At 37.5% G+C, this 26,211-nt stretch overlaps 1 protein-coding gene across 8 annotated transcripts; it reads left to right on the forward strand.

Moving 5' to 3' along the window:
- The first annotated feature begins 18,101 nt into the window (after positions 1–18,101).
- Positions 18,102–25,743, forward strand: LOC145788694 (leucine-rich repeat receptor protein kinase HPCA1-like). Of its 8 annotated transcripts, XM_082922125.1 has the most exons (11): positions 18,102–18,228; positions 19,158–19,199; positions 20,853–20,907; positions 23,501–23,572; positions 23,875–23,949; positions 24,037–24,108; positions 24,198–24,371; positions 24,974–25,045; positions 25,131–25,199; positions 25,293–25,367; positions 25,499–25,743. In XM_082922125.1, the coding sequence occupies exons 4-11, from the start codon at positions 23,514–23,516 to the stop codon at positions 25,575–25,577; spliced, it is 675 nt and encodes a 224-aa protein (XP_082778251.1). In that variant the 5' UTR covers positions 18,102–18,228; positions 19,158–19,199; positions 20,853–20,907; positions 23,501–23,513; the 3' UTR covers positions 25,578–25,743. The 8 variants fall into 8 exon arrangements, 7 of the variants coding, with proteins under 7 accessions (XP_082778251.1, XP_082778248.1, XP_082778249.1 ...); XR_014365186.1 differs by lacking the exon at positions 19,158–19,199 and having other exon boundaries at positions 18,107–18,228; positions 25,178–25,199; XM_082922122.1 differs by lacking the exon at positions 19,158–19,199 and having other exon boundaries at positions 18,107–18,228.
- Positions 25,744–26,211: the final 468 nt, after the last annotated feature.

The following is a 26,211-nucleotide window of genomic DNA, read 5'->3' on the forward strand; positions in this document are numbered from 1 at the left end:
GTCTCTGGGCTTTGACATTCACTCCCGTCACTTATGACTTTCGAGTTCTGTCAAAGAGGGGCAACTGTAGACACCCCATTTTGACCGACTTTAAGACTCAAACGTCACCGATTGAGCACTTGGTGATGCTGCATATCGTGCTCATTCAGAAGTTTCAGAGCCTCAGCTGCGAGCCTTGCCACCGGACTTCCGTACTCTTTCATGCTTTGCCTCGGTTTGCGAACCAGGCTTTGTTTTCTCTGTTTTCTCTTCCCGAAGGGAGGGAGAGGTCTCGTAGATCATCTCTCAGTGGCCGTAGGCTACGTTTCGTGGTCGTAGGCCATTTTGCCCATTTGGAGTCCAGCTTCCGATTTTTCGGAGCCGTTGGCCGTGTGCCTCGGTTCGGGACCGCTTAACCACCTCCGTTTGCTCCGATTTTTGGCATGCATCTTATTCGCTCCATTTTGAGGGACACTATGGCTCGAAAAACCAACTTCGTGGTCGAACACCACTTCCGGTGCCTAACAGTCAGTTTTTGGGGCCTCGGGCTGCGCGTTTCGGCCCCTGAACCTTCATTTTGCATCGGTTTGGGTTCAGTTTTTGCAGGGACCTCTGTTTCATTGTTAAGAAGGTCGTAGAAGGGTGGGAGGCCAGCAATTGTTCTGACAACCAGTTTTATTCCTCCGTCGCCCTCTGTCGCCCGTTTTTCTCACTTAAAAGCCAATGTTGACCACCCTAAGGCCACTTTTTCTTGCCCCAAACCACATATTTGTGTGTTGTACACAACTGGGAGGCCACCAATATCATATGGCCGGCCAGTAATTCTGTGTGACCCTTTTGAACCCCTCCTAAAAGTGGCCTTTTCTCTCTCCTGGTTTACTTTCTCTAGTTTTTGACCACATGGTTGTGTCGTGCACACATGGGAGGCCACCAATCTGGGGTGGCCGGCCACTAATCTTGATTGAACCTTTTGATCCTTGGCCGGCCGGCCATGGGGAGAGCCGGCCGGCCACCTGCAACCTCAATAACCAGCCGGCCATGATCCTCTTTCCAGGTACTTTACAAAAATGTATTCTTTCCCCCCCAGATTTTGTATCCGGGGGACTGCACTTTTGGGGGGAAACTTGAATTCCTTTCCCCCCATTTTCCCCCCTTTTTCCCCCCTCTTTTGCCTATATATCAGACCCTCCAGCTCTGTTTTGAGGGTTACAAAAATTGCTCTTAGCCTCCTATATTGTATCTCTCTCTCCCTACACTCCAACCCCCAAAACCTCTCCAAATCCTATACCATTTCTACACCACCACCTAGCATCACACCACCACCATCCATTTCAGCCACTTGGAGCTGTTTTCCAGAGCTAAGGAGCCACCAAACTCAAGCCAAGAGTTGTCAAAGACTTGGTCTTCAAGGGTAAGTCCTCTCCTCCCTCTTTTTTGCCCTATTTTGCTCAATATATTAGCCATACTTGTTTGCATATTTGGGCTCCGACCCTAACTGAAAATAGTCATGTTTTGATGTATTTTTCATGTTTGTTTGAGGGCCTCTCCCCGTTTGAGGTCTCTAGCTACCACTTTCTTCTTTACCTCTCTTGTATGCCTCTTTCTTGCATAGTTTTTTTGGCCTATTTTTAAACTGTTTTGAGCTTGGTTGTAAACTGTAAAGTGGCTTATTTTGAGCCCTTATTCAACATTGTTGAAGGGCTCTTCACTTTTTGAGGCTTCCATTTGTCACTTGCCTCTTTATCTCTCTTTTGGCCATATTTTTGCATGTTTTGTTAGCCTCTTGTGCTTATATTTTTGGGCTCTGGTCCGAGCTGTAAATAACCTTATTTTGACCCCCTCTTCATGTTTGATCAAGGGTCATTTGCTGTTTCAAGCTCCATTTTTGCACTTTGTGTTTAAACCTCTTTTTAGGCCTTATTTTGCATAGTATGTTAGGCTTGCATGTGCACTGTTTTGGGTTTTGTCATTAACTGTAAAATGCCATGTTTTGGGTCCCTCTTAAACTTTGTTGAAGGGTCCTACTCTGTTTAAGGCCAGAAACCATCACTTGCTTCTTTGTCTCCCTTTTGGCCCATTTCTTGCACATTGTTTTAGGCCTGTTTGTGTTTAGATCCGTGGCTTGTTGTAAACTGTAAAATGCTTCATTTTGAGACTCTCTTCAACTTTGTTGAAGGGATCTTGGCCATTTGGGGCCATAAGCTGCTACTTGCTTCATTATCTCTATTTTGGGGCCATTTTTGCATGCTAGCTTAGTCTTATTTGTGTTCATTGTTTGGCCTTTCTTAAAACTGTAAACATGCTTGTTTTGGGACTGTCTTGATTTTGTCTTCACACTTCATGTTCAAATAATGCATCCTTTGCATAGCCATAGGCCATTCCATGTACCTCATTTCATGTTTCGGGACACATTTCAGGCATCGGGTGCCATGTTTCCATGATTCGGGGCTGTTTTGGGTCATATTTTAGCGCTGAAATTTGCATGCTAGTATGCCATATTCCATGCCTTGCCATGTCATGTTAGAGTGGCATTTGTGCCTTAGGATCGGTTATCGGTTTGCGTGCATGTGTGCACGCATTTCGAGTGTCTCATTTTCATCTCATGGCCATTAATGTGAGTGCGGCTAAGGTCCACTCATGTTGGTGTAAGTCCATCATGCATTGTGTATGCCATTTCAATTCATAGCATTGCGTATGCTAGGTTGTATGTTAGAGCATCGTGTATGCCATGTTACATCGCACATTGTGTATGCCATTTCATAGCATTGCGTATGCTAGGTTGCATGTTAGAATTGCATTCATGCATGTCATGCATATTGCATTGTGTTTGGGATAGGCGTTAGCCCGAGCACGGGAAACGAGGGACGTTTCGTACTCCGAGTGACGGAACGTGTCTCAATTCCCAGTCACCGACACTCCGGATTATCCATGATGGAGTCTCGGTCTTGTTGTGTTTATGTGTGCATTCATTTCATATTAAGTCGTGCAATTCGACTCCTCGGCCATCATGCATCGAGATGCGTGATTGGTGGCACGAGGATCGAGGACTACACTCCCTGAAGAGTAGTCAAGCACACATATGTGAAAATACTTTGCCATGCCCCTTTCTTGCTCTCTGTTACAGTAAATCAAGAGTCAGCAGCCTTCCGGAGCTTAGCACGCATCCCAAGAACAATTACAAACAGAGGCAAACCGGGGCATCGCAGTGGATTTTCGCGCAAGGCGACTCAAGCATGCATCATCCATCATTCGGAACAGAGTCGAGGCAGTCCCTGGCTTGCATGCCAATTTATTGCTTTCCTAATTTAATTTGTTAATTAATTAGGGTTTTGTAATTATTTGGACTGTAATTATTTATTCGGGACTGTATTATTTATTCGGACCCTCCGAGCGAGAGCACAACTGTAATAAGTGTACGTGTGTGTGATGTATGTATTCTAACCCCACGTCTTTCTCCCTTTTATTTACCCGCTTATGATGGTTTGGTTAGGGCATGTTTCAATTAGAATACAGTATGATAGCATGTTTGCATTAATTCATCTATTTTGCATGCACCGGGCTCGGCGCATCATACTAACTGCATCGTATTTTCAATTCCAAGTTGAATACATGCTAGCTGTAGCATTTTATATGCCATGTTTAGAATAGCCGAGCCTGCTATAGTTGCATTTTTGCATGTGTTGCATTAGGCATTTCTGTATAGTTAGGATCATGCATGGATTTCTAACCTAGCTTCTGTTTTAGCTTGGAGTACTCGATAAGTTTTATGCTTTAGCATCCTTGCATGCGTGTGAGTGAATGCCACGATAGCATGCTTACCATGAGGCTATGTGCTTATGTGATATAAACTACCTGAATGCCTGTGGGTTAAGGTTGGGTTATTTGAATTGGAATAATTCATCAAATGTGTGTTTTAAGCCCACTAGATAGTGGCAAAATCATGTTTTCTAAGCCCACCTGAGGGTGGCAAATCCACGTCTTAGCCTACTTGCGAGTAGCACCATCAAACCATTTTCAAAATAAACAAACATGAAATGTTTTGTTCCAATTCAGACGATCCAGTCTATACTTGTATGCTGTGCGCATCACATAGTAAATCTAGGCTAATAACCGAAATAAGAACACATAATGTTTTCAAAAATAGATATCATGGTTAGTAGAGGCCGATCTTTGATCGGGCGAGCGGGGGTGCTCACGAAGTGACCTTCCCCAATCGTACCCAAGTTCCCGAGTCGAGGCAACTTTGGCGATGACGGACACGTGGCCTTAGGCAAACGAGTTAGGGTTTCCTAAATTTCTCCAAAATAAAATATTTAGGTGGCGACTCTGTATCTGGCAAAGCAGTCCATGTTTGGCACTTCTTTCAAAATCTGTTTTCTCAAAACGATTTGCCAGATTTGGACTCTTTGGTTCAGATTTAGAACCGTGACAATTTGAGAGTCCGAACTGTAGTGAGCCCAATATCGAACGGAATGGGGGGGACTTCGTTCCTCCCTGCGGCGTTCGGGGGACGTCTACAGTACCCAGAGAAGGCATCCATGAAGCTAAACATTTCGTGACCGGCCGTGGCGTCGACCAATAGATCTATGCGGGAAAAGGATAACTATCTTTGGGGCAAGCTCAGTTGAGGTCTGAGTAGTCGACACAGAGTCGCCATTTACCATTGTTCTTGTGGACCAGGACCACATTTGACAACCATCTTGGGTAGTCCACGTTCTTGATGAATTGTGCCTTAAGGAGTTTGTCGACCTCTGCGGCGATGAGAGTATTGCGATTCGGATGGAAAATGCGCTGCTTTTGGCGGTAAGGTCAGAAATGGGGTTCAATGCTGAGGCGATGGGTTATGAATGAGGGGTCAATACCCGGCATATCAGAGTGGGTCCAGGCGAATACATCGTTGTGCTCGATCAGGAGGGCAGCAAGGTCGGCCTTTGCTCGGGAGGACAGTTGGCTGCCGATTTTGACGATTTTCGTCAGGTTGGTGGGGTCGATGGGAACCTCAACAAGCTCCTCCATAGGTTTCCCTCTGACCAGCTCGTCCTCATCCCGGACGTCAAGTCCTTCAATGATCATGGCTTCCTTCAGCTTGACTTTTTTGAGTGAGGCGACATAGCATTCCCTGGCCACGGTCTGCTCTCCCCTTACTATCCCGACCCCCAGATCAGTGAAAAACTTAATGGCAAGGTGATAAGTTGATGTGATAGCTTGAAAGGCATTTAGGGCAGTGCGGCTAAGGATGATGTTGTAGGCGGATGGGCAGTCGACAACAAACAAGGTGAGTAACTTAGTAGTCTGCCGTGGGTACTCGCCGATTGTGATGGGAAAATTGATGGAGCCGATCGAGGTGACCCGGTCGCCAGTGAAACCGACCAAAGGGGTTTGGAGAGGAGACAAACTTTCCTCTCCAATTTTGAGCTAGCGAAAGCAGTTGAGAAAAATGTTGTCTGAAGAACTACCGTTGTTGATGAGAACTCGTCTTACCTTGTAGTTGGAGAGGAGGGCGGAAATGACGAGAGGGTCATCATGAGGGTAGCGGATGCCTGTACAGTCAACGTCCGTGAGGGTGATAGGCTCGGTCCACTGCTTGGGCTGTTTGGAGGGTCGATCGATCGTGGCAATTGCTTTGTCTGAGCCCTGCCTTATCTTTCTGAGTTCTGCCCTTTGAGCCGAGCGGGATGGTCCCCCACAAGCAAGGCCGCTTGAAATGACTCTGATTTCTCCGACAGGCGAGGGGGTTACCTGGCGGCCGAGGTTGCTGTGGAGGGCCATCATGGCCTTGGTTAGGTTGGGCTGGCTGCTGGGAGGGGTGCGCCGGCGGTTGTTTCTGAGGGGCTCAGTTCTTTGCCTCTGCTGAGGGTGGGTGTCTGTGAACCGGCTAAGACGTCCCTGGCGTATTAGGGTCTCGAGCTGATCTTTGAGGCTAACGCACTCATCGGTGTTGTGGCCATGGTCCTGGTGAAAACGGCAATATTTGGGCTGGTCTTTCCTATTTGAAGGGGTTCGTGAAGGTTAGGGCCATTTGAAGGGGTAGTCCCGCTGAATTTGATTGAGGACTTGTTCCATGGGGAAATTTAGAGGTGTGTACCGCTCGAACCGACCGGGCGGTCGAGCTGGTGCCAACTAGTCAGCTCGGGGGGGTCGGTCGGTATAGTGCGGTGTTTGGCTATTATGCTGGGTGTTTCTGGGTTCTGAGTCTTTTCTCTTTTCTCTGGGGATCGGGTTTTTGGTTATTGGATCTTGCCGGGCTGCTAGGGAATCCTCAGCATTCATGTATTTTTGGGCTTTGGAGAGTAGGGCTGCCATGGAGGTTGGGGGATTTTTAGAGAGGGAAAACAGGAAGTCGGACGACCGTAGACCGGCCATGAAAGCAGTGAGGATGACCTTGCCATCATTTTCTGCTACTTGTAGGGCTTCAGTGTTGAAGCGGGTAATGAAACTGCGTAGCGACTCCCCCTCGTTCTGTCGAATGTTGAGGAGTTGGGTTGCCGGGTGTCGCTGGCGCTGGGCTCCAATAAAATGGCTGAGGAAGGAGTCACTGAGGTGCTGAAAAGTGGAGACGAAGTTTGCTGGTAACTGGCTAAACCACAGTCGAGCTGACCCTTTCAGTGTCACGGGGAAAGCTCGACACATGATCTCGTCAGGGAATGCATGGAGGATCATGAGGGTTCTGTAGGTCTCTAGATGGTCAACTGGGTCCGTCGTACAGTCAAAAGAGTCGATTGTGGGCATCTTGAACTTGGAGGGTAGGGGTTTGTCCCGGATGGAGGCAACAAAGGGTGAGTTTGCAGTGGTGGAGGGTTTATGCTGGATGTTCTGCATGACCCCTTAGAGTTGGAGCTTCATGGCTCGGTGCTCTGCATCCCAGAGGGGAATGCGGTCACCTCCGGAGGGCAGCGGGGGCTGGACGCTACTGGCCTCCCCTTCGGGGGTTGGTGCCAGGATCGACGGGTGCGGGGGTGGAGGTGGTGGATTTATATTTAGAGGAGGAGGTTGCACGCCTTCCAAATTGGGTGGATAGGGTTGCTGGATAGTATGGCTTGGGGTTCGTTCTTGATTAGGTGGAATATCTAGAGGTGGTAGAGGGGGCATAGGAAGGTTTCTTTGGAGTAGAGCATTTATCAGGACTTGGTTTTGCTCGGCCATGCGGTTGATGCTGTTAATAAGCTTGATGAAATACTGTGGTGGGTTATTTGGATTGGGGGGTCGGCTTGGTGGTCGGCGGCATTTTGGTGAGAAGCCATGGATTTAGTCGTGACCATACACTTTGATGGGTATCAAGAAAGGGCTATTGGGACAGGGTCTCCAGCGACAATGAACACAACTGGCGCAAGGAGCAAAGCGTTCCCACAGATGGCGCCAACTGATGATACAGTTATGATGGTAGGACGGGTTGGACTGATCCACATTCTTCAAGCCTAATGTCCGAATGACCAAGCCCACCAGAGAACCTGGACAAGAGTTCAATGGGGAACGGGGAGTCCCCTAACGAACCCTCCGACGAGCAAGTTACAGAGAGAAGTAGAATGTAGAGATGAATGAGAGATAGAAAGCTTAACCTGCTTCTTGTCTTCAACGTTTGCTTATATCCTTTGGTAATCATTTCGTTGTCCCTTCCGATCTATCACCTTGGCCAAAAGTCTATGCTGTAGCTTACCTTGTTCAGGGTGAGGGCGTGCTGTCCCAACGGAGAGGTGTTGTCGTAATAAATGCAGTGAGGGACTGCATTAATGGCGATGTGCAGTGGCAATAACTTTGCAGATCTTTGTCTACTGATGTGGCTTGCCCTTTACCTGCCATGTGTCTGAATATCATTGGTCCCTCATGCCTTGTTGACTTCCAGATGGTGTTGGGCCTTATCAGTTGGGTTATGTATTGGACCCTAACTGGTGGGCTTGAGTTGTTCATGGTAGGCTGTAGCCTTTATGGGCCTACCCATGTCAGAAGCAATACGTTAATATTCTCTCACTCAAATACACATTTCATTTTTCTTATTATTTGTTTCATATATATAATTATTCTAAATTGTGAATTAATTATTTGATGCAGATATGTTCATGGTAGGAACAGCAATGCTTGTTTTGGGGATGGGCTTGCATGTCATGTTTGTTGGATCAAATCATGGAAATAGCTCGCATCTCCCAACTCCATCATCAAACTTGTTTGGCCTTTTTAACCTCAATGCAAGTACAATGAAACCCAATTTTATAACATTACTGTCAATTAAAAATATGTTAATAGTATTTCTAAATTCTTTCTTAAATTTCATTTTTGCAGACACTTCCAAGATGGGCATGCATGGAGTCAGTGACACAAGCAAAGTCCAAAATTGGGCATGCTCTAATTATGATACTGCAAGTAGGAGTGGTGGAGAAATTCCGGAGCATACCTTTGGTTACTGCTTTGGATCTTGCCTGTTTTGGCGGCGCTGTATTAGTTTTATCGGCATGTATATTCCTCCTCTCACAGCTATCTGTTGGTGGCACTACACCCGATAGGTAGACCGAGGAATCAAGCTTTTGCAACAATGATCACTGACCTAAAACGAAGGCATACACTTAGTTTTAATTATTGGCTAATACGGATGTGAGATACAGATACAAAAAGAAAAAAATAACGAAGCATATATAGTATTCGACCAAAACATATCGATACGGATACATATACAACTACAACTACGAAAAAAAAACAAGCACAGATACAGATACATGTACGAAAAAAAAGAGTAAGTTGAAAGTCACCCTCTTGAAGAGTTTATTCTTTCTTTCTTTTATATATATATATATATATATATTCATGTAAGGATTTCTTTGTAACTTTATGATCATTATTTACATTAATGGGAGGAAAAAAGATGTCCGTATATAAGGCAATTTTTATTGTCAAAATTCTTGTGAAATTATTGTTTGTACATTTTTGGTCCAAAGTAAACATGTGAAAATTATGTAAAATATTTAATAATTCATTTGGAGTCCTCAGTATACTTGTTCCAAAATTGCACGAGGGATACATAATTGAGATCCAATCCAAAAATATTGTGCACTTTTCATTTTCTATTATTGGAGCTCGAGGACCCAAATAAAAGCATCAACGAAGTAAATGCGTTCTAAAATGACCTAAAAATTTGGAAGATACCTTTAACGAGTTTTTGAACCATTTTTAGATTGTACAATTTTTTTTTTTTTTATAAAAAAGCAAATAAATATAATAATATGATTTAATTATGATTAGTCCTATCAATCTAATTATTTTTATATATAATATGTATGCAAGTTACAAAATAAATGGATTGAATCATTATATTGAGATTAGTGGTGAGCTCTATGGCCTTAACTGGATGATCTAATCCAGTGAGGTAAACTATAGATAATTTGTGTCCTATGAAAATCTACTATTGAAATGAATGATACAAAGAACAAATTATGCTACGTATTAAGAATAAATTACCAAAAAAAGTTTAGAATTTAAATCTATTGTGTAGAAGGAATAAAGACTCCATATATGTTTAAGGATAAATTACAATTACAATGACTACTCTTGAAATTTGAAAAAAATACAATATACTTCATAAATTTAGCATAATTATATCAATTTTTATTTTAATAGGATTGAAACAATCAGAACTAATATAAATAGTGTATAGGCATAGAGATAATCAATGGTAGAAATATATTTTAGTAGAAAAGATAATATCAATTTTTCATCAATATGACTAACAAATAATTTATAAATATGTTATGTAAAATAAAAAATTTAGGAGCAATTACCAAAAAAAATCCCAAGGTTTGAGCTATTTAACAAAATAAACTTTGAATTTTTTATTTTGTCAATTTAAATCCTAATCTTTTGATTTGTTTTCAATTTAAAATATTTTTCTATTTTTTTAAGCAAAATCGATAAAATAAAAAAGTATTTAAAGTATATATAAAATGTCTAAAATAACTTTTTTTAAAAAAATTTATTGAGTTGAAGGACTAAAACCATTTTTCGGTCTCTTTTACGTAAGAAAAATAAATAAATTGTTTATATTGAAAATAAATCAAAAGTTTATAATTTAAATTGACAAAATTAAAAGTTCAAGATTTATTTTGTTAAAGGGTCAAACTTTGAGGTTTTTTTTTTTTGTTTGGTTGTAACTCTCCCAAAATTTTAAAAAGTATAATGTAATTATCATAAACTTGCACAACTAAAAATAATATTTTTTGCGACCGCTATAAACCGTTGTAAATAATTGAAATACAATGGCAAAAGACCTTTTGCGACGGTGCATGCGACGGCAAATGAGAGTCGCAAATGTGGGGATGACAAATACTTTTTGCGACCGCCAAACAACAGTCGCAAACTATTTTCGACTTCCTAATCTACTTATGGCAACTGATGTTTTGCCGTCGCAAAAAAGTAAAAAAAATGCATATAATGTGTTAGCGACCATCTTGTTACTGTCACAAATAATTTTCAATGATATTTTATAAATAGTATAATAATAGCTTCTAGCTACCAATATTTTGAAATAAATCTATCAAATAAGATCCTGCTGAAAATAATAGTACCAAACCATTTATTTGAGACAAATTTGGCAAAACCATATTTAATTTTAGGCTCTAAAAAATGCTATTCTAGCTGCAATTCCTTGTAAAATTACATAAAATCCAACGAGCTAGCTACAAAAAGTGTCAATAACCAATTGTCCTTGCCAAACAACGATGCAATTAGCCATACAAGGTGCTTTTCCAACTCCTTTTTATAGCCTTTTTTTTCTTGTTCTTCTTGTTCACAGGAATCTGGACAATAAGGAAAGGGAAAAAAAAAAAAAGGATAAGAACAACGAAACACACCAAGATTATAACCTTTAACATAACTCGGGGTATTTAACTTCCTAGAAACTTCTTTGTTTTAGCAAGTAAGCTTTGACACATTTATAACATACTCAGTTTTGATTATTGTTGAATAAGAACCACTTACATCGTGCTCAAGACTAAAATTGTCAATATAATGTTGCTCATGGAATCTGAAAATATACAGATCCCATTCATGATGCAACACAAGGCAAAAATCAAAATTTACTACCCTGATAGAAAAGAACCAACGGTAACTTATTATCAAGGTTCCAACTAGAAAGAACATCTAGAAGTAAAGAATAACATGACTCAAGATATACTAGGAATTGTAAGCCAAATGACAAAAAATAAAGAAGTAACTATGACATGGATATTCACAGTAGCAGCACGTCTTTCACTAAAGTACATACACTTCTATAGCTCCTTGTGCAGTTCATCATTGGCTGCATATTCCAATATCAAAAAAAACTCGTTTCTGCAATGATTGTGTTCCAAAAGAGGTAACTAGTCAAATGGACATAAAAGTAGGCAAATTATTTATATGCAAAGTTGTATGTATGATGAACTACTAAGAGATTGGAATACATGGTTAAGAGATTGGAATACATAGTTTCTGACAATCTGCTACTATATAAAACGTGGAGACAACAAATTCAATAGATTTACAAAACAAGTCACTTTTTATCTTCAAAATTCATTGACAATATCTTCATTGTCCCATCTTATTTTTCAAGTCCCCATAGAGGTGAATTGATATGTAAAATATTCCAAAAAATTTAAAACTATATCCCATGCATAAGCAATCGAGCAATACAAATTATTTAGAGCTTGAAACTATGAAAAATGCGAACAATTTACAGAAATTATACCGGTCGCTCTACATGGTCATTCCAAAAGCTAACAATAGAGTCCTTTGCCTCACGAATCCAGTTGTCAATGTCAGAGCTTCCCATCAATCTTCTATGCTTCAAGACCCAAATTGAACAAACCGAGAAACCAACAATCCCACTTGTATAACGCATCCAGTACAGAGTTACTTTCCTTGGTTTCTGGTGTTTTATAACCTAATGGAAAAGCAAGCAAATCCAGCAACAAAAATTATGTAAATAGTTAAATTTCAGTTCATAATTGCTATTGGTCGGTGTAGACGCGCCCCGAGGGCTTTATGTTGTGCTACAGTTTGGACTCAAATGTCACGGTTCTTAATCTGATCTCACAATGTGCAATGTGAGATTGATAAATCACCAAAGAGTCCAAATCTGGCAAATCGTTTTGGAAAACTGATTTTTGTAAAGAAGTGCCAAACATGGACTGCTTTGCCAGTTACAGAGTCGCCACCTAAATATTTTATTTTGGAGAATTTAGGAAACCCTGACTTGTGCCTAAGGCCATGTGTCCGTCATCACCAAAGTTGCCTCGGCCCGGGAACTTGGGTACTAGAGGGGAAGGTCATGCAATGAGCGCCCCCGCTCGCCCGATCGAAGATCGGGCTTTACTAACATGATATCTTGTTTTTGAAAACACATGCATTCTTATTCTGGTTATTGGCCTAGAATTACTATGTGATGCGCACAACACACAAGTATAGACTAGATCGCCTAAGTTGGAACAAATCATCTCATGTTTGTTTGTTTGAAAATGGTTTGAAGGTGCTACTCGCAAGTAGGCTAAGACGTGAATTTTGCCACCCTCGAGTGAGCTTAGAAAACATGATTTTGCCACAATCAAGTGGGCTTAAAATTTGTATTTCAATGAATTGTTCCAATTCAAGTAATCTAACCTTCACCCACAGGCATTCAGACAGTTATATCATATAAGCAGTTAGCCTCATGGCAAGCATGCGGTCATGTTAACACTCACATTCATGCAAGATGCTAAAGCATAAAAGCTTACCTAGTACTCCGAGCCAAAACAACAGCTAGTTAGTAATCAATGCATGATCCTAGCTATGTTAAGATGCCTAATGCAACACATGCAAAATGCAACTAGAAATAGGCTCGGCTATTTAAGAATGGTATGTGAAATGCGACAACTCGATACACGTATTCAAGTTGGAATTGAAATACTATGTGGTTAGTATGATGAGCCGAGCCCGGTGCATGCAATACAGATGAATAATGCAAACATGCGAGAATAAGGATGCTAATTGAAACATGACCTAAAACTAACCATTGAAAGCAGATAAGTAAAAGGGAGAAAGACGTGGGGTTGGAAGACATTCACACACTCACGCACACTTATTACACGCCCTCTCGACGGAGGGTCCGAATAAATAATACAAATCAACTAATTAATTAACTACCCTAGCTAATTAATTATTACATAACTCTTAACTAATTTAAACAAATTAACTAAGCTATGAAACTAAAGAAGCCGCCGCAGCTCCGCCTCGGAATGATTGAATGATGCATGTTCAATCGCCTCGCTCGGAAACCCGTTGCCATGCCATATGTTGTCTCTGTTTGCACTGTTCTGCACCTCTGAAAACTGCACAAGTCCCAAGGATGCTTCCGAACCACTCCCCGAGCACTGTGAGATGTCACCGGCCAAAAGATAGGAACATTGGCCATGTGGAATTGGTCATCGACCATTTGTGAGGATCTCGGCCAACAATGTTTAGTTGATCGGCACTGAAGATGGCCGGCCGGCCATATCTTCCTGTAGAATGCTGTTTTGCTGCAACAGAGGACAAACAAAGCCTGGCAATGCATTTTCAAGGCAATGTGTGCACAAACACCCTTCCTATCATGTCATGAGCTCAAGGGAGTGTAGTGCTCGACCCTCAGGCCATCAATCACGCATGTTGATGCATGATGGCCAAAGGAGCCAAGTGTGCGATTTAATATGGAATGAATGCACCAAAACACATGAATACCTAGAACTCTATCATGTTGGATAAAGAGTGTCGGGGACCGAGGATTAAGGCACATTTCGTCACTTCAAGTATGAACGTCCTTCGGTCCTCGTGTTTGGTTCGACACCCCAAACCAAACACAATGCAATGCAAGTATGCCATTATACAATGCAACATGGGGACATTTATACAATGCAACAAGACTAATGGCATGCAAACAAACTCAATGCAATATGAGTATGCAAGCAAACATGCAAACATGTAAGCATGCAACAAGTATGCATTAATGTCATGCAATGCAACTAATATGCAATAGACATGCGCCCTAAACATGCAAACATGTAATATGCTAAGCATGCACAATGCAATGCAATCTAAGCATGCAAACATACAATGCAATAAGCACGCAACAACATGCAAACCACATACCCAATGGACTTATACCGAAGATGGACAGACCTCAGCCATGCCCAAAATCAGTGGCCATAAGTGCTAAAATGATGGTAAGAAGAGCGTGAAAATGCAAGACAATCATGCATACCAATTGGCCCAAGCATTAAGGCATAAAGAGGACAACTCTTAAGCACACTTAAAGAGTAGCAAACATGGATATATGACAGCACCATAAGCTCTGTAATGATGTTAGGAATGATGCCAAATCACACATATAACACAAACAAAGCATGCAAGAAGGCTCAAAGCTTGAAGCTAGCCAAGAGACTCAAACTGTGACCATGTAAGGCAAGTCCCAAAGGGCCAAGGGGACCCAAAACAGTCCCAAGGTAGGTCAAGATGAGACCAAAACCAAGCTTAAACCTAGCCAACACAAGCTAGAATACAACTCCAAAAGGCATGAGGCAAACAAGGCTACAATGGGGTATTACACTACACCTAACAATACCAAACATGGCATGATTTAAAAAATGGAAAACAGAGTTATGGCATATCAAAATAAACCCAAAAACCCACTTAGATGGCATCCCATAGACCTAAGTATGGAGACATACACAATGGTCCATTCATGAGGCATAAAACACCAACTCTTTAAAGCTTTGAAAGGATGACAAATGCAAGTATATGAGCATGAAATATGGACTGAAATAACATATTAGATGATGCCAAATCATGAAAAAAGGTCCAAGTAGTGCATGCTAATGACTTGGACATTCAAAGCTAGTAAGCGATGATGTATGGTAGCTATACAAAGCAATGCATATATGATCAAAACAACACCAAACAGAGCTTTAGCATGCTGAAATATGACCTAAAGTTCCTTTGAGTTGAGCCAAAATATGCAAGTATGATAGTCCAAATGTTAGATGCATGTTAAGGCAATAGAGAGGATTACAAGGCAAGTATATGGTGCATGCAAGAAGCCATTAAACCAACCTAGAACAGAGGTATATCATGACCAAATGACACCAAATACTTGCTGAAATGAAGTCAAAACATGCTAAGCAAACATGCTATTTATGAGCCAATAACACAAGCATATGAGACACAAGGAGAGAGGGGTGTCCCTCTCCTATACAAGACTCTAAAACTACCTTTCCACCACTGAAAATCCTCTAGATTTCAGTGGTAGAAAGGTCATGCAAAGGCAAGAACAAAGGCCAAAAGAGGTGGCTCAAAACAAGGCCAAACAAGGCCTAAGAGGGGTAGACAATCCCCAACCAAAAAGTGACCTTAAACAATCATCTTAAGCACACAAAAACAGAACTTTTTTTAGTTTATAGTTAAGCTTAAAACAATATGAAAATAGGTCTAAAAGCTTAAACTAAAATGGAAAAACAAAAGGTTAGTTGCTCACCCTTGAAGAACATCTTGAAGAACACAACTCCAGCCACTCCCTTAGATCAAAACCAGCCCAAGAACTCTGAAACCAACTTCCTAGTGCCTCAGCAACCAAAGGAAGGTGTTCTACTAGGTGCTATAGTGCAAAAGTATGAACAAAATACACTTTTAAGGCACCAACACACACACAAATATAGAGAGAGATATAGAGAGAGAGGGATATATGAACTCTATATCTATTTTGCTGAACCTCTGAGAAGGGAGGAGGGGCTCCCTTCTTATAGGAGTCCAAATTCTAAGCTTCCTAAGCAAGCTAAGGCAAGGGACAAATCCCTCCATACACATATATGGAGGGGGGGAATTGTGAATGCCAGCTGTGACAGCTGGCATAAAATATCTGTATAAAGCAGGTGAACTGGGTTCGGCTAGAAAACATGGCCGATCGACCAACATAAGGGCCGACCGACCAACAAGAGTGTCGATCGGCCAACACTTTTGGCCGATGGCAAGAATGGCTTCATGCCCTGGCCGATGGGTTAAGGGAATGGCCAACAAGCCACCCTCTTCCCTCAGAAGCAAAAACACAAGTGCTTGGTCCACAACCAAGCACAAAACAGACAAGTTGAGAGATCCTGAGGCAAGGCGCGCGGCCGAGACCTCCGGGAACTCAAAACGAACACGAGCATGGATAATCATCGAGTGTTTAAACGATGATGTCCAAGTCTTGAGGATGGTCAAAAATGGGGTGTCTACAGCCGATCACAATGCCAAATCAGCATAGGGTGGGGTTTGGGTCATGATGTAGTGAGAACTTATAGGGTTGTTTGAAAATTAGGAGTTTTCATGATCTAGGACAACTCAATTGCTGTTGGACTAGGATCTAGGACAATTCAATGTTACATCAACAATCACTTACAAAATAAGATTTATCAAGTGGAGGAATAGGACTTCAATCCTGAAGTAGTGTACAAACTATTGTCTTAATCCAGCTTAGCTTAAATTCTTTATATTCTAAATTTTGTCTCCACATGTTAAAAAAAGAAGAAAAAAAAAAGAAAGGAAATCTGTAATCTTAGACATAGAATTGTTCTGTTGGTTTCTGTAGTACAATTTATTGTGTGATTGTATCAAATGCCAAACTTGAAGTTGAAGACTTCAAACAATCAAATGTCACTACAACAAAAGTAACCTATGGTGACGAAAACTAGTGAAGAAAATAAGATTCGTCACTAAATAAAAATAATTCGTGAGGAATTTATAAATTTTGTCACATATAATAAAAAAATGAAAATGATAGGTGATAAAATTTATTTTCGTCAATAAATACTTCATTTTAAGTGAGGAAAAATTAAGTTTCGTCACCAAAAATTTTCCCGCTACTTTTTTTTGGTGGCGCCAAAATTTTGGGACTTTTGGTGAGAAAAAAATTTGTCACTAATTATAAAATTATTTGTGAGGAATATATTTTCGTCACCAAAACGTTTTAATATTTTTGATATCTTTTGGTGAGGAAATAATATCGTCACCAATTTTGGTGAAAATTTTTTGATATATTGAGCGGCAATTAAAAAAAATATAGGGTATTAATTTTTTTTACCCCTTTTCTGTTTATCATCTCTATCTCTCTCTCTCTCTCAAAATAGGGTATTAATTTGTCTTACCTCTTGCTCCTCCACCACGCTGATCGCCATCGTCGCCTCTATTAGCCTTGCCTATAGTCGCCGCCACTAGTAGCCTTGCCGGTAACCGCCACATCTTCTTTGCTTGGTGATTTGGTATGTGATTTCTCTTTCCTCTTTTTCTGGTGTCTCTTTCTCTTATTCTCTGTATTGGTATGGTGGCGAAAATTAGTGAAGAAAACAAATTTCGTCACTAAATAGGAATAATCCATGAGGAATTATAATTTTGTCACATATAATAAAAATATAAAAATAATAGGTGACGAAATTTATTTCCGTCACTAAATACTTACTTTTAGGTGAGAAAAAAAATAAGTTTCGTCACCAAATATTTTTGAGATCTTTTGGTGAGAAAATAATGTTGTCACCAATTTTGGTAGAAAAATTTTAATGTATTGAGCAACAATAAATATATATATATATATATATATATATATCAGTGTGTTTGATTTCAGTTTTCTAAAAATAGTGTGTTTTATTTTTCGTATTTTTTAGTTTTTAGTTAATATTTTTAAAATTTTAAGTAATTTTTTACTTTTTTAGATGCACCTTATTTAGATGTATCTAAATAGTAAAATATTTGTGAAAAAATATTTTAAAAAATTAATAAATACACAAAAATATGAAAAATGTAATGAATTTTCATATATTTTTTTTATATTTTTTGGAATTTAGTGTATTTTTTAAATATTTTTTTCACATGTATTATACTTTTTAAGTATATTTATATTAGGTGTGTCTAAATTAAAAAAAAAAACTTAAAATATTAAAAAATTAATTAAAAATATTAAAATATGATCAAAAATAAATAAATAGAATTTTCTGAAAACTCATCTCTAAAAACTGGAACCAAAAAGTTAATTTTTTTTTTATCCTTTTCTGTTTACCATCTCTCTCTCTCTCTCTCTCAAAATAGGGTATTAATTTTGTTGCCCTCTCTCTGTTTGTCAACTCTCTCTCTCTCTCTCTCTCTCTCTCTCTCTCTCTCTCAAAACACACACGTAATACCTCTCCACCATTGCTCTTTCCCTTGCTACCGTCGGCCCTTCCTGTATGAATAGGGCTCCACTTTTTGCATCAAACCCAGGTTCTTTTTTCTCTATTTTTTCCTTGTAGTGCATCGATTTAATTGAGTTGTTTCAAAAAATTTATGGGTTTCAATCTGCACATTTTTTTAGCTTATAATCTGGCTTTATTGTTGATTTGGTAATAAATTTGGAATTGTTTTCTTCATTGAGCGATTTAAAAGCTTTGATTTATCATTTGGGTTTTCAAGTTTATATGTATTTTTTGGGTTTTTCTTGGTAGTTGATTGTTAGCCATCAATGCTCTGCTTAGGGATTAGATTTATAAAATAGGGATTCAATTCTGGTGATTTGTGCTTCGTTTCCTCATATTGAACAAAGATTTGGGGGGAAAAGAAATTCTGGAATAAAAAAATTTGCTATTTTATTTGAACAGAAATTTCTAAAATATATTTGGGTTTACTTTATTTTTGAGTTAAGAAAGTGAAAGACATTGATTTTGTGAGTACAATGAAACAAAAATGAAAGAAAATGATGAAGATTTGATGAAGAAAACCGAGAGAGAGTGAGAGAGAGAGAGAATTGAATTTTGCTTTGGTTTCATTCTATTCTTTGAAGAAGAAGACAGATTTTATCCCGTGTGGGTGTGTTTTTTATACAACTTAGTTAATTATTCAGTGTGGTTGTGTCCTAGGATGATTGTTACATCTTAGTGAATTAGTTATTTAGTGTGGTTGGGTCTAAAATTATTTATTACATCCTAATTGATTTGAGACAATTAGATGATTAATTTTAGATCAGAAATTATCTTTTTGTTTATATACTGAAATTGATTTTGCCAGTTGTACCTGGTGGAGAGTTAGTGCCTTGGTTGTTAGCATTCTTTGTAGTTTTTATTGTTTTATGGTGTTTGTGTTGTCACAAACAATGTTCCGAGATACATTTTTGTTGTAGCTGAAAATCTCTGGAACTATTCATTGATGATCCCCAGGGTGTGGACTCTGCTGCTTCTCGTAGGGTGTGGGGTATTTTGGTATGTTTTATTGAAGTTGGTTTATTGGTTTGTACTCTCTCTATATATATATATATATATATTTTTTCTCTTTTTGGAAGTAGATGAACTTGTTTGGAGAACTGTAGGGCTATGACAATTATATTTAAACTGTTGGCATAAAGATTTGTATTTATTATTTACATCTACTTACATCCAGAAGATAACCTCGATTGCATAGCTGGAAGCTTGAAGCTATTTTGTTTTTGGACCTCTTTCTATAGATGTGTTGCCTTCATTTTATTCTTTCTAAAGAACATGTGCTTATATAAAACATATGTATATATACATGTATTATTTCTAGATTTTATGGCCAGGATAGTTTATTACCCTATAAATCTAATTGGTCAATGTTTTTTTTCTTTCTAATAGAATGTTGCAAGGATAGTTTATTACCCTATAAATCTAATTGACCAGGATAGTTTATTACCCTATAACCTCCATTGCTTGTATCTGTTAGAATGTTGCCAAAAACTTCTTCAGCAAAATTGTGTATTTTGCTTCTAGGAACGAAACACTACTACAAAAACAATTAAAGATCACACTTTGATAAATGAAAATATCTCACTTTTATTAGAAGTGTGATAAAAAAAAATTAGATTGATATTTTAATCACACTTAATTTGATTGAGTGTGATAATATTTATTTTTTATGTCACTTTTTAATTAAGTGCGATTATATATATATTTTTTTAATCACACTTTTTAAGTAAGTGTGGTTATATATATATTTTTAATCATATATTTTTAATTAAGTGTGATTATATATATTTTTTTAATCACACTTTGATTATATGTATATTTTTAATTAAGTGTGATTATATTTTATTTATTTATATATATATATATATATATATGTATAGTATCCACAGTGAAACACAAACAAATCAAACCATCTCTCTCGCCGTCTCCCCCTCTCCCTCTCACCACTCAGCAATAGCTAGGGTTTTATTATCTTCCTCTCCCCTTATAGAAACCCTAGCGTTGAAACTCCCTTCCCCAACAACAACAATCACCATCAGTGTTAGATCTACCATCACCGATCCACCGTTGTTGCCCGTCGTGCAACACCTCATTCTGCCGCAGAACCATCACCTCAGTGCCGGCAATGGCAGATCTTGAAGGACGACCAAACCCTAGAGAGCTACGGGTAATTCAATCGATTCCCACCATACTCATTTTTTATATATGTGAATGTACATATAGGCATTAGCATTGGAATTTGAGTTAATTTTGTAGGAATTAGTTGAATCTACGAGTCTGGGTGTTGCAATTTCTGGATTTATTGTGCATTGATTTAATTACTTATTAGGGATTGCAATTTGTATAGTTTTGGTAAGGAAGTGATTAAGTATTGTTTATATGAAATTTATGGATTTTTTGCTTTTTTATTTAGTACATGATTTTTTATTTGTTTGTTCTTCATTTGTGTGTGTTTTGTACCCCCTTTTCTCTATGTTCTGCTAATATTTGTAATTCCATTCACTTTTGTATTTTTATGTTGGTGATTGATTTGCTGCGAATCCGGACAACAAGGTATGTAAAATTCTTGTCTTTCGCTTTTCTGTCTTCTATGGAAGTGTTGAACTGAAAGACTAATTCATTCAATCCTTTTCTTCATCCACTCAATATTAGATTTGGACTCATTTGAAGAGTTGAAAGTGCTTCCAGCAAGGAAATCATGTTTCAGGTTAAATTTCAGTGACCAAGTTATAAAGTTTATATGAACAAATATAAATAAAATATTGATGTTTTTTTATTGTTTGTAAAGCCGACACATTTACACTTCTATCTGCACTTCATGGACTAGAAATTATGATCTTCTTGGAAAAATAATATTGCTCTTGCATATATGTTACTTTTTATACTGGTTTCGAAAGTGGAATTCCAAAAGAAATCATAACTTGCACCAACTTTAATATTATCAAGCTTTTATTTGCATTTGTGTAGATTTAGCTATATCATCTATATATTATGAAAAACTTAGATCTAGGTTTTGCCTTTTTCACTAAATGTAGATATGGTTAGATAATTAATGGGTCAGCACCTACTCCATAATTCACTTTTTTAAAGCTTGTCTAATGTTTTCCCCAACACCATTTATCTGTGTTTCTATAGGAAAATTGTGCTCTGTTAAAAAATACATATGCATTTTTTTTTAACTACATTATAATTATTCATAATAATTTTCTAACGTTCATAACAAAACTATAATACCACTTTGTAACTATTTCAATTGAGGAAATTATTATTTCTATCTCAACCTTTTTTGGGGGCTTACATAGACATATATGAAGTAATGAGAGAATAAGAAAAGAAAAAAAAAAATTTAACGTGGAAGAAAGAATCAGAAACTGAATTGTGTCTGCCACTAGCAAACAACAATGCCTTTTTCCTTTTTGGGTGAATAATGCCTTCTTCCTCTCCTGAGAAAGAAAGAACATGGTTTGGAACTGTCTCCACTTTCACAAATCCTCCTCTAGATCATAAAATTTGACTCTTGAGATCTTTCAGGTGCAAATATCAAATATTTTTAACCATAAAACTTGTATAAGACCTCTGTGGTTATCTTCTCTTTTGCTAAGAAGTAAGAAGTAAATTGTTTAAGGAAATCATACCGAATTCTTAAGGAAACCAAAACAATATGGTGGTTCACAGAGATCTTAAGCCTGAGAACCTGCTTTTGGATTCCAAGTGCAATGTGAAGATTGTTGATTTTGGTCTGAGCAATATCATGTGGGATGGTCATTTTCTGAAAACATGTTATGGAAGCCCAAATTATGTTTCCCAGAGTTATGGTATCTATGGAATAATTTAAGACAGTGAAACAAGTCAGTGAGATTTTTCAATTGAATGCTATTTGTATCTAAAGTAACTGTTGAATTTCCAAGTTTAATAAATTCATCTATTTTCATAGGTTATATCTGGGAAATTGTATGCTCGTATGGTAGATGTATGGAGCTGTGGGGTTATCTTGTATGCGCTTCTTTGTGGCACCCTTCCTTTTGATGATGAAAACAGTCTTTCCTTTCCAAGAATACACACCACATATCATTCAGTTCAAATAAAAAATGTAATTGCATCCCTTGAGGATTGAATTCAACAACATCAGGTTCACATTTCACCATTATTATACAAAACTACCCTACCTAATAATGCAGTACCTCCAAGAAAAGATCACCAAAACATATTTTATCACCAAGCTCAACAAAGAGATCAGCATTAGCATTGCTTGCTTTGGAAATAATAGATCTAACACTAGATTGAGTTGCAACAGAGTATTAGCTTGTGCTAGTAATAAGAAAGATTGTTCTATGATTTTGAAATGTGCTTGTGGATGGTTTAACACTTAAACACGTTCATATTTCTGTTCATCCCCATTTTGGAGTTGCTTGCATAATCAGTTGTGGAACTTCCGGGAGGTTAGTAGCTTAAAACTGGAATTAATTACTGACAATTCTTGCTATCATCCTACCAATTCATGTTTAAAATAATTTTATTTTGTTTTGAAAATCTATACATATCTGTGCCAATTGCATGTCTTATTGACATTTATAGTAGTGTTGATAAGCCATTTCTTACATAGCACAACTAATATACCAATAGTGCACCTTACCTCCATGAAATATATCACCTTACCTATGTGAAATATATTTCTTCTTTTCTGTTTGGAGGACTTTCACATAGATTTCGATCCTTTATGGTGCAAAATATGCATGTTTCATCATTTTTTAATGTACATAACACATCAAATGCAAACATTGTTAAACTAAGTGTTTCCTTGGTTAGATTTTTGTAATTTATGTTGTTTATTTTTCGTCTGGTTCAACTAAATGCTTTATTAGCGATTTTTGTCTTCTACGATGGCATTCTTTTTTAAGAAATTGGAAAATAATTTATGGCGAATCATCTCGAGTAAACCTTTTTTGCGAGCTATGAATCTTTGGTCTTTAAATGTTAAGAGTGCCATTTTGCAAGTCTCATATTGTGGCTTCGATTTGATAAGAATCTTTGTTTTGACAGCACTACTACAAAATGCTTAAAGATCATACTTAAGAAACTAAAACATGAAACTTTTAATGAAAATGTGATTAAAAAAATCAAATTAATATTTTAATCACACCTAATTTAATTAAGTGTGATAGTATTTATTTTTTGTCACTTTTTAATTAAGGAATTTCTTGCACCAATTCCCAAGTGACCTCCATGTAATGCAATCATGTTCTACTATTTTAAAAAACTTGACAATCTTTGATCTTGAACCAGTTAACTTTCAATTTCAGGATACTAGCAGGCATGGATTTGACGGGTTCCCTTTCCAGTGACATCCTATCATTATCTGAATTGCAATATCTGTAGGTTTTCTAATTTTTCTTTTGCTTTTAATCAATTTAGATGTAATATAAATGGCATATTCAATTTTCGTTACCATCATCTTTGTAGACTATAGTGCTTGGAATTGGATATCCTTGGCATTTTCAATAGCTTGATTCATCATAGACATAATTGTTGAATTATTATTTTGGATATCTTAAATAACATTACTTCCATAAGACTATTTTTAGTTCCTTGCTTAATTAGCTGCATTATTTTTTATATTCTTCATTCTTGATAGAAAAAAGAGAGATAATTTCTCATTATTAACTTTTGCATACAGGGATCTATCTAACAACAAGGGTCTGACTGGAACTCTTCCATCATTGATCGGGAATTTGAATCAGCTTACAACCTTGTAAGAAAATTCTATCTATTTCTTAGTATCAACAACTCGTGAAATTTCACTCCTTACATTGAATCATTTGCTCTTTGTTACATACAGAATCCTCATTGGTTGCAGTTTCTTTGGTCCAATTCCAGACTCAATAGGATCTCTGCAGCAACTGGTCTTCTTGTAAGAATTTCAAGTCCAGTGTATATGTCTAGTCTCATGTCTTTGGTCTTTTTAATTATGGTACAGTAAATATATTAAACTTTTATTAGCATTGTCTGCAGAGCTCTGAATGCGAACAACTTCAGTGGACCAATCCCGCCTTCCATTGGTAATTTGTCTAATCTTTCATGGCTAGATTTAACTGAGAACCAGCTTAATGGAACAATTCCAGTCTCTAGTGGGAGCACAACTGGTCTAGATATGCTAGTTAAAGCAAGGCACTTGTATGTCTCACCTCTTTGAAATATCAAACTTAAATTTTATTTTATTTTTTTCAAATTCTTTTGAAGATAACATGTTTTAGTATTATTGTTATTTAAATTTAAGCAAATTTCTGCCCATTATTCACAGTCATCTAGGAATGAATCAGCTATTCGGCAGCATTCCATCTAAACTTTTCCACTTGAACATGAATCTGATACATGCATAAGTTTCCAAATTGTAATCTTTGATGTTATGAACGACAAAACTTAGTCATTAATTAGCATATTTTGACTTCATGTGGAGCATTTGATTCAGTTGTTGTGACAGTAGGCGATCCTATGTTCCAACTAATGCCAATTTAGACATTATCTTGTTATAGTCTCTAATAAATAATTATAATTTTATATTGAGCAAGATTTTTTATGTCAACAAACTCACTGGAAGCATCCCTGACACACTAGGATATGTGCAGACTTTGGAGGCCATGTGAGTATCTATGTCATGTACTCTAGAAACTTCTTACTAAGCTTCTTACAGAAACCATTCTGTGATTGGCTTTCATGTTCCTATAGTAACAAATTTGGTTTCTTGTTTTGGATTGAAACTTTTGCCTTGCAAACAGATGCTTCAATTGGAATTCATTAAATGGGCCTGTTCCTTCAAACCTCAACAACCTTACAAGTGTCAGGGAGCTGTAAGTACACACACAGAAAATTTTCCAACTTCATGTAGAATTCAAGTTGTGTCATTAAGAAAGTGTTTTGGTTATGCCTTTTGAGGTACTTGTCGAACAATAATTTGAATGGACCTTCGCCCAATCTCACAGGGATGAACTTTCTCAACTCTCTGTAAGTTCTTGCAATTTCCTTCGATATTCAATTTTGTTAGCAATGCATGTGAAATCTATTTGCATTTTCTGACCATAAGATGATGGTATGCAGGGACATGAACAACAATAGTTTCAATTCATCAGCTGATCATCCATGGCATACAAGCCTAGAGGCTTTGACGACATTGTACCATCTTAATCCTCATCATTTGTTGATCTAGTTCTCACTAATAGTTTAGGGGATCTTGGAATAATTAAATATGATTTTAGATGTAATTAATAATATATTAATGTCTTCCTTATTTATTTTCTTTGCAGATTGGTTTTTGATGACGTTTGGAAGCATATTTGCAAATCAAGATCAAGTGTTGAATTATTTATTTATTTCCTGAACTGATACTTAGTTGTAGTTGCAAATCAAGATTGAGTGTTGATTTTTTTTGTGGACTCCACATTAGTTCATTTTGGGATTTGCTTTGATGATTTTTTTGTTATACATAATGGATTATTATTAAAGTTGTTTGATGGATACATTTTGATTTATAATATAATGGTTTAGTGAATTTTTGTGTGGAGTGGAGTATAATAGCTAGTGGATTTCTTCGTACAATTAAAAGGCTATTGGGATCTGAGCAGGGATATTTGTGAAATAATAACTTAAATTGAATATAAAATATGGAACAACTTTAGTGACGAATTTTTTCGTCATTTGTACTTCTTATTATGACAAATTGATTATTCGTCACTAATAAAAAAATTTTTGTGACAAAATTTACTGCAGTTTATATATGAAAGTTTTTATTTATTTTGTTGTTTGGTGACTAAAAATTTTGTCACGTGTATATATATTTATGACGAAATATATTTCGTCACCCATGTATGACTTTTGAAGACAAAAAATTTCGTCACCTTTACATCTTATTGTGACAATTATTTCCTCATCAATGATTAACATGCGTGACAAATTTATTCGTCAACTAAAGTTATAAATATGGTACTGAACAACTATTTGGTGACAAAAATGAGAACTT

The sequence above is a fragment of the Camellia sinensis genome, chromosome 3 (assembly GCF_055761805.1).
Source record: "Camellia sinensis isolate YWXY chromosome 3, ASM5576180v1, whole genome shotgun sequence".
In the NCBI taxonomy this organism is placed as follows: Eukaryota; Viridiplantae; Streptophyta; class Magnoliopsida; order Ericales; family Theaceae; genus Camellia; species Camellia sinensis.

Coding starts and splice junctions, on each gene's coding strand:
- LOC145788694 (XM_082922122.1), top strand. CDS start 18,195: ATGAATAGGGCTCCACTTTTTGCATCAAACCCAG. Junction 25,046..25,130: donor CTTACAAGTGTCAGGGAGCT/GTAAGTACACAC, acceptor ATGCCTTTTGAG/GTACTTGTCGAACAATAATT. Junction 25,368..25,498: donor CTAGAGGCTTTGACGACATT/GTACCATCTTAA, acceptor TTTTCTTTGCAG/ATTGGTTTTTGATGACGTTT.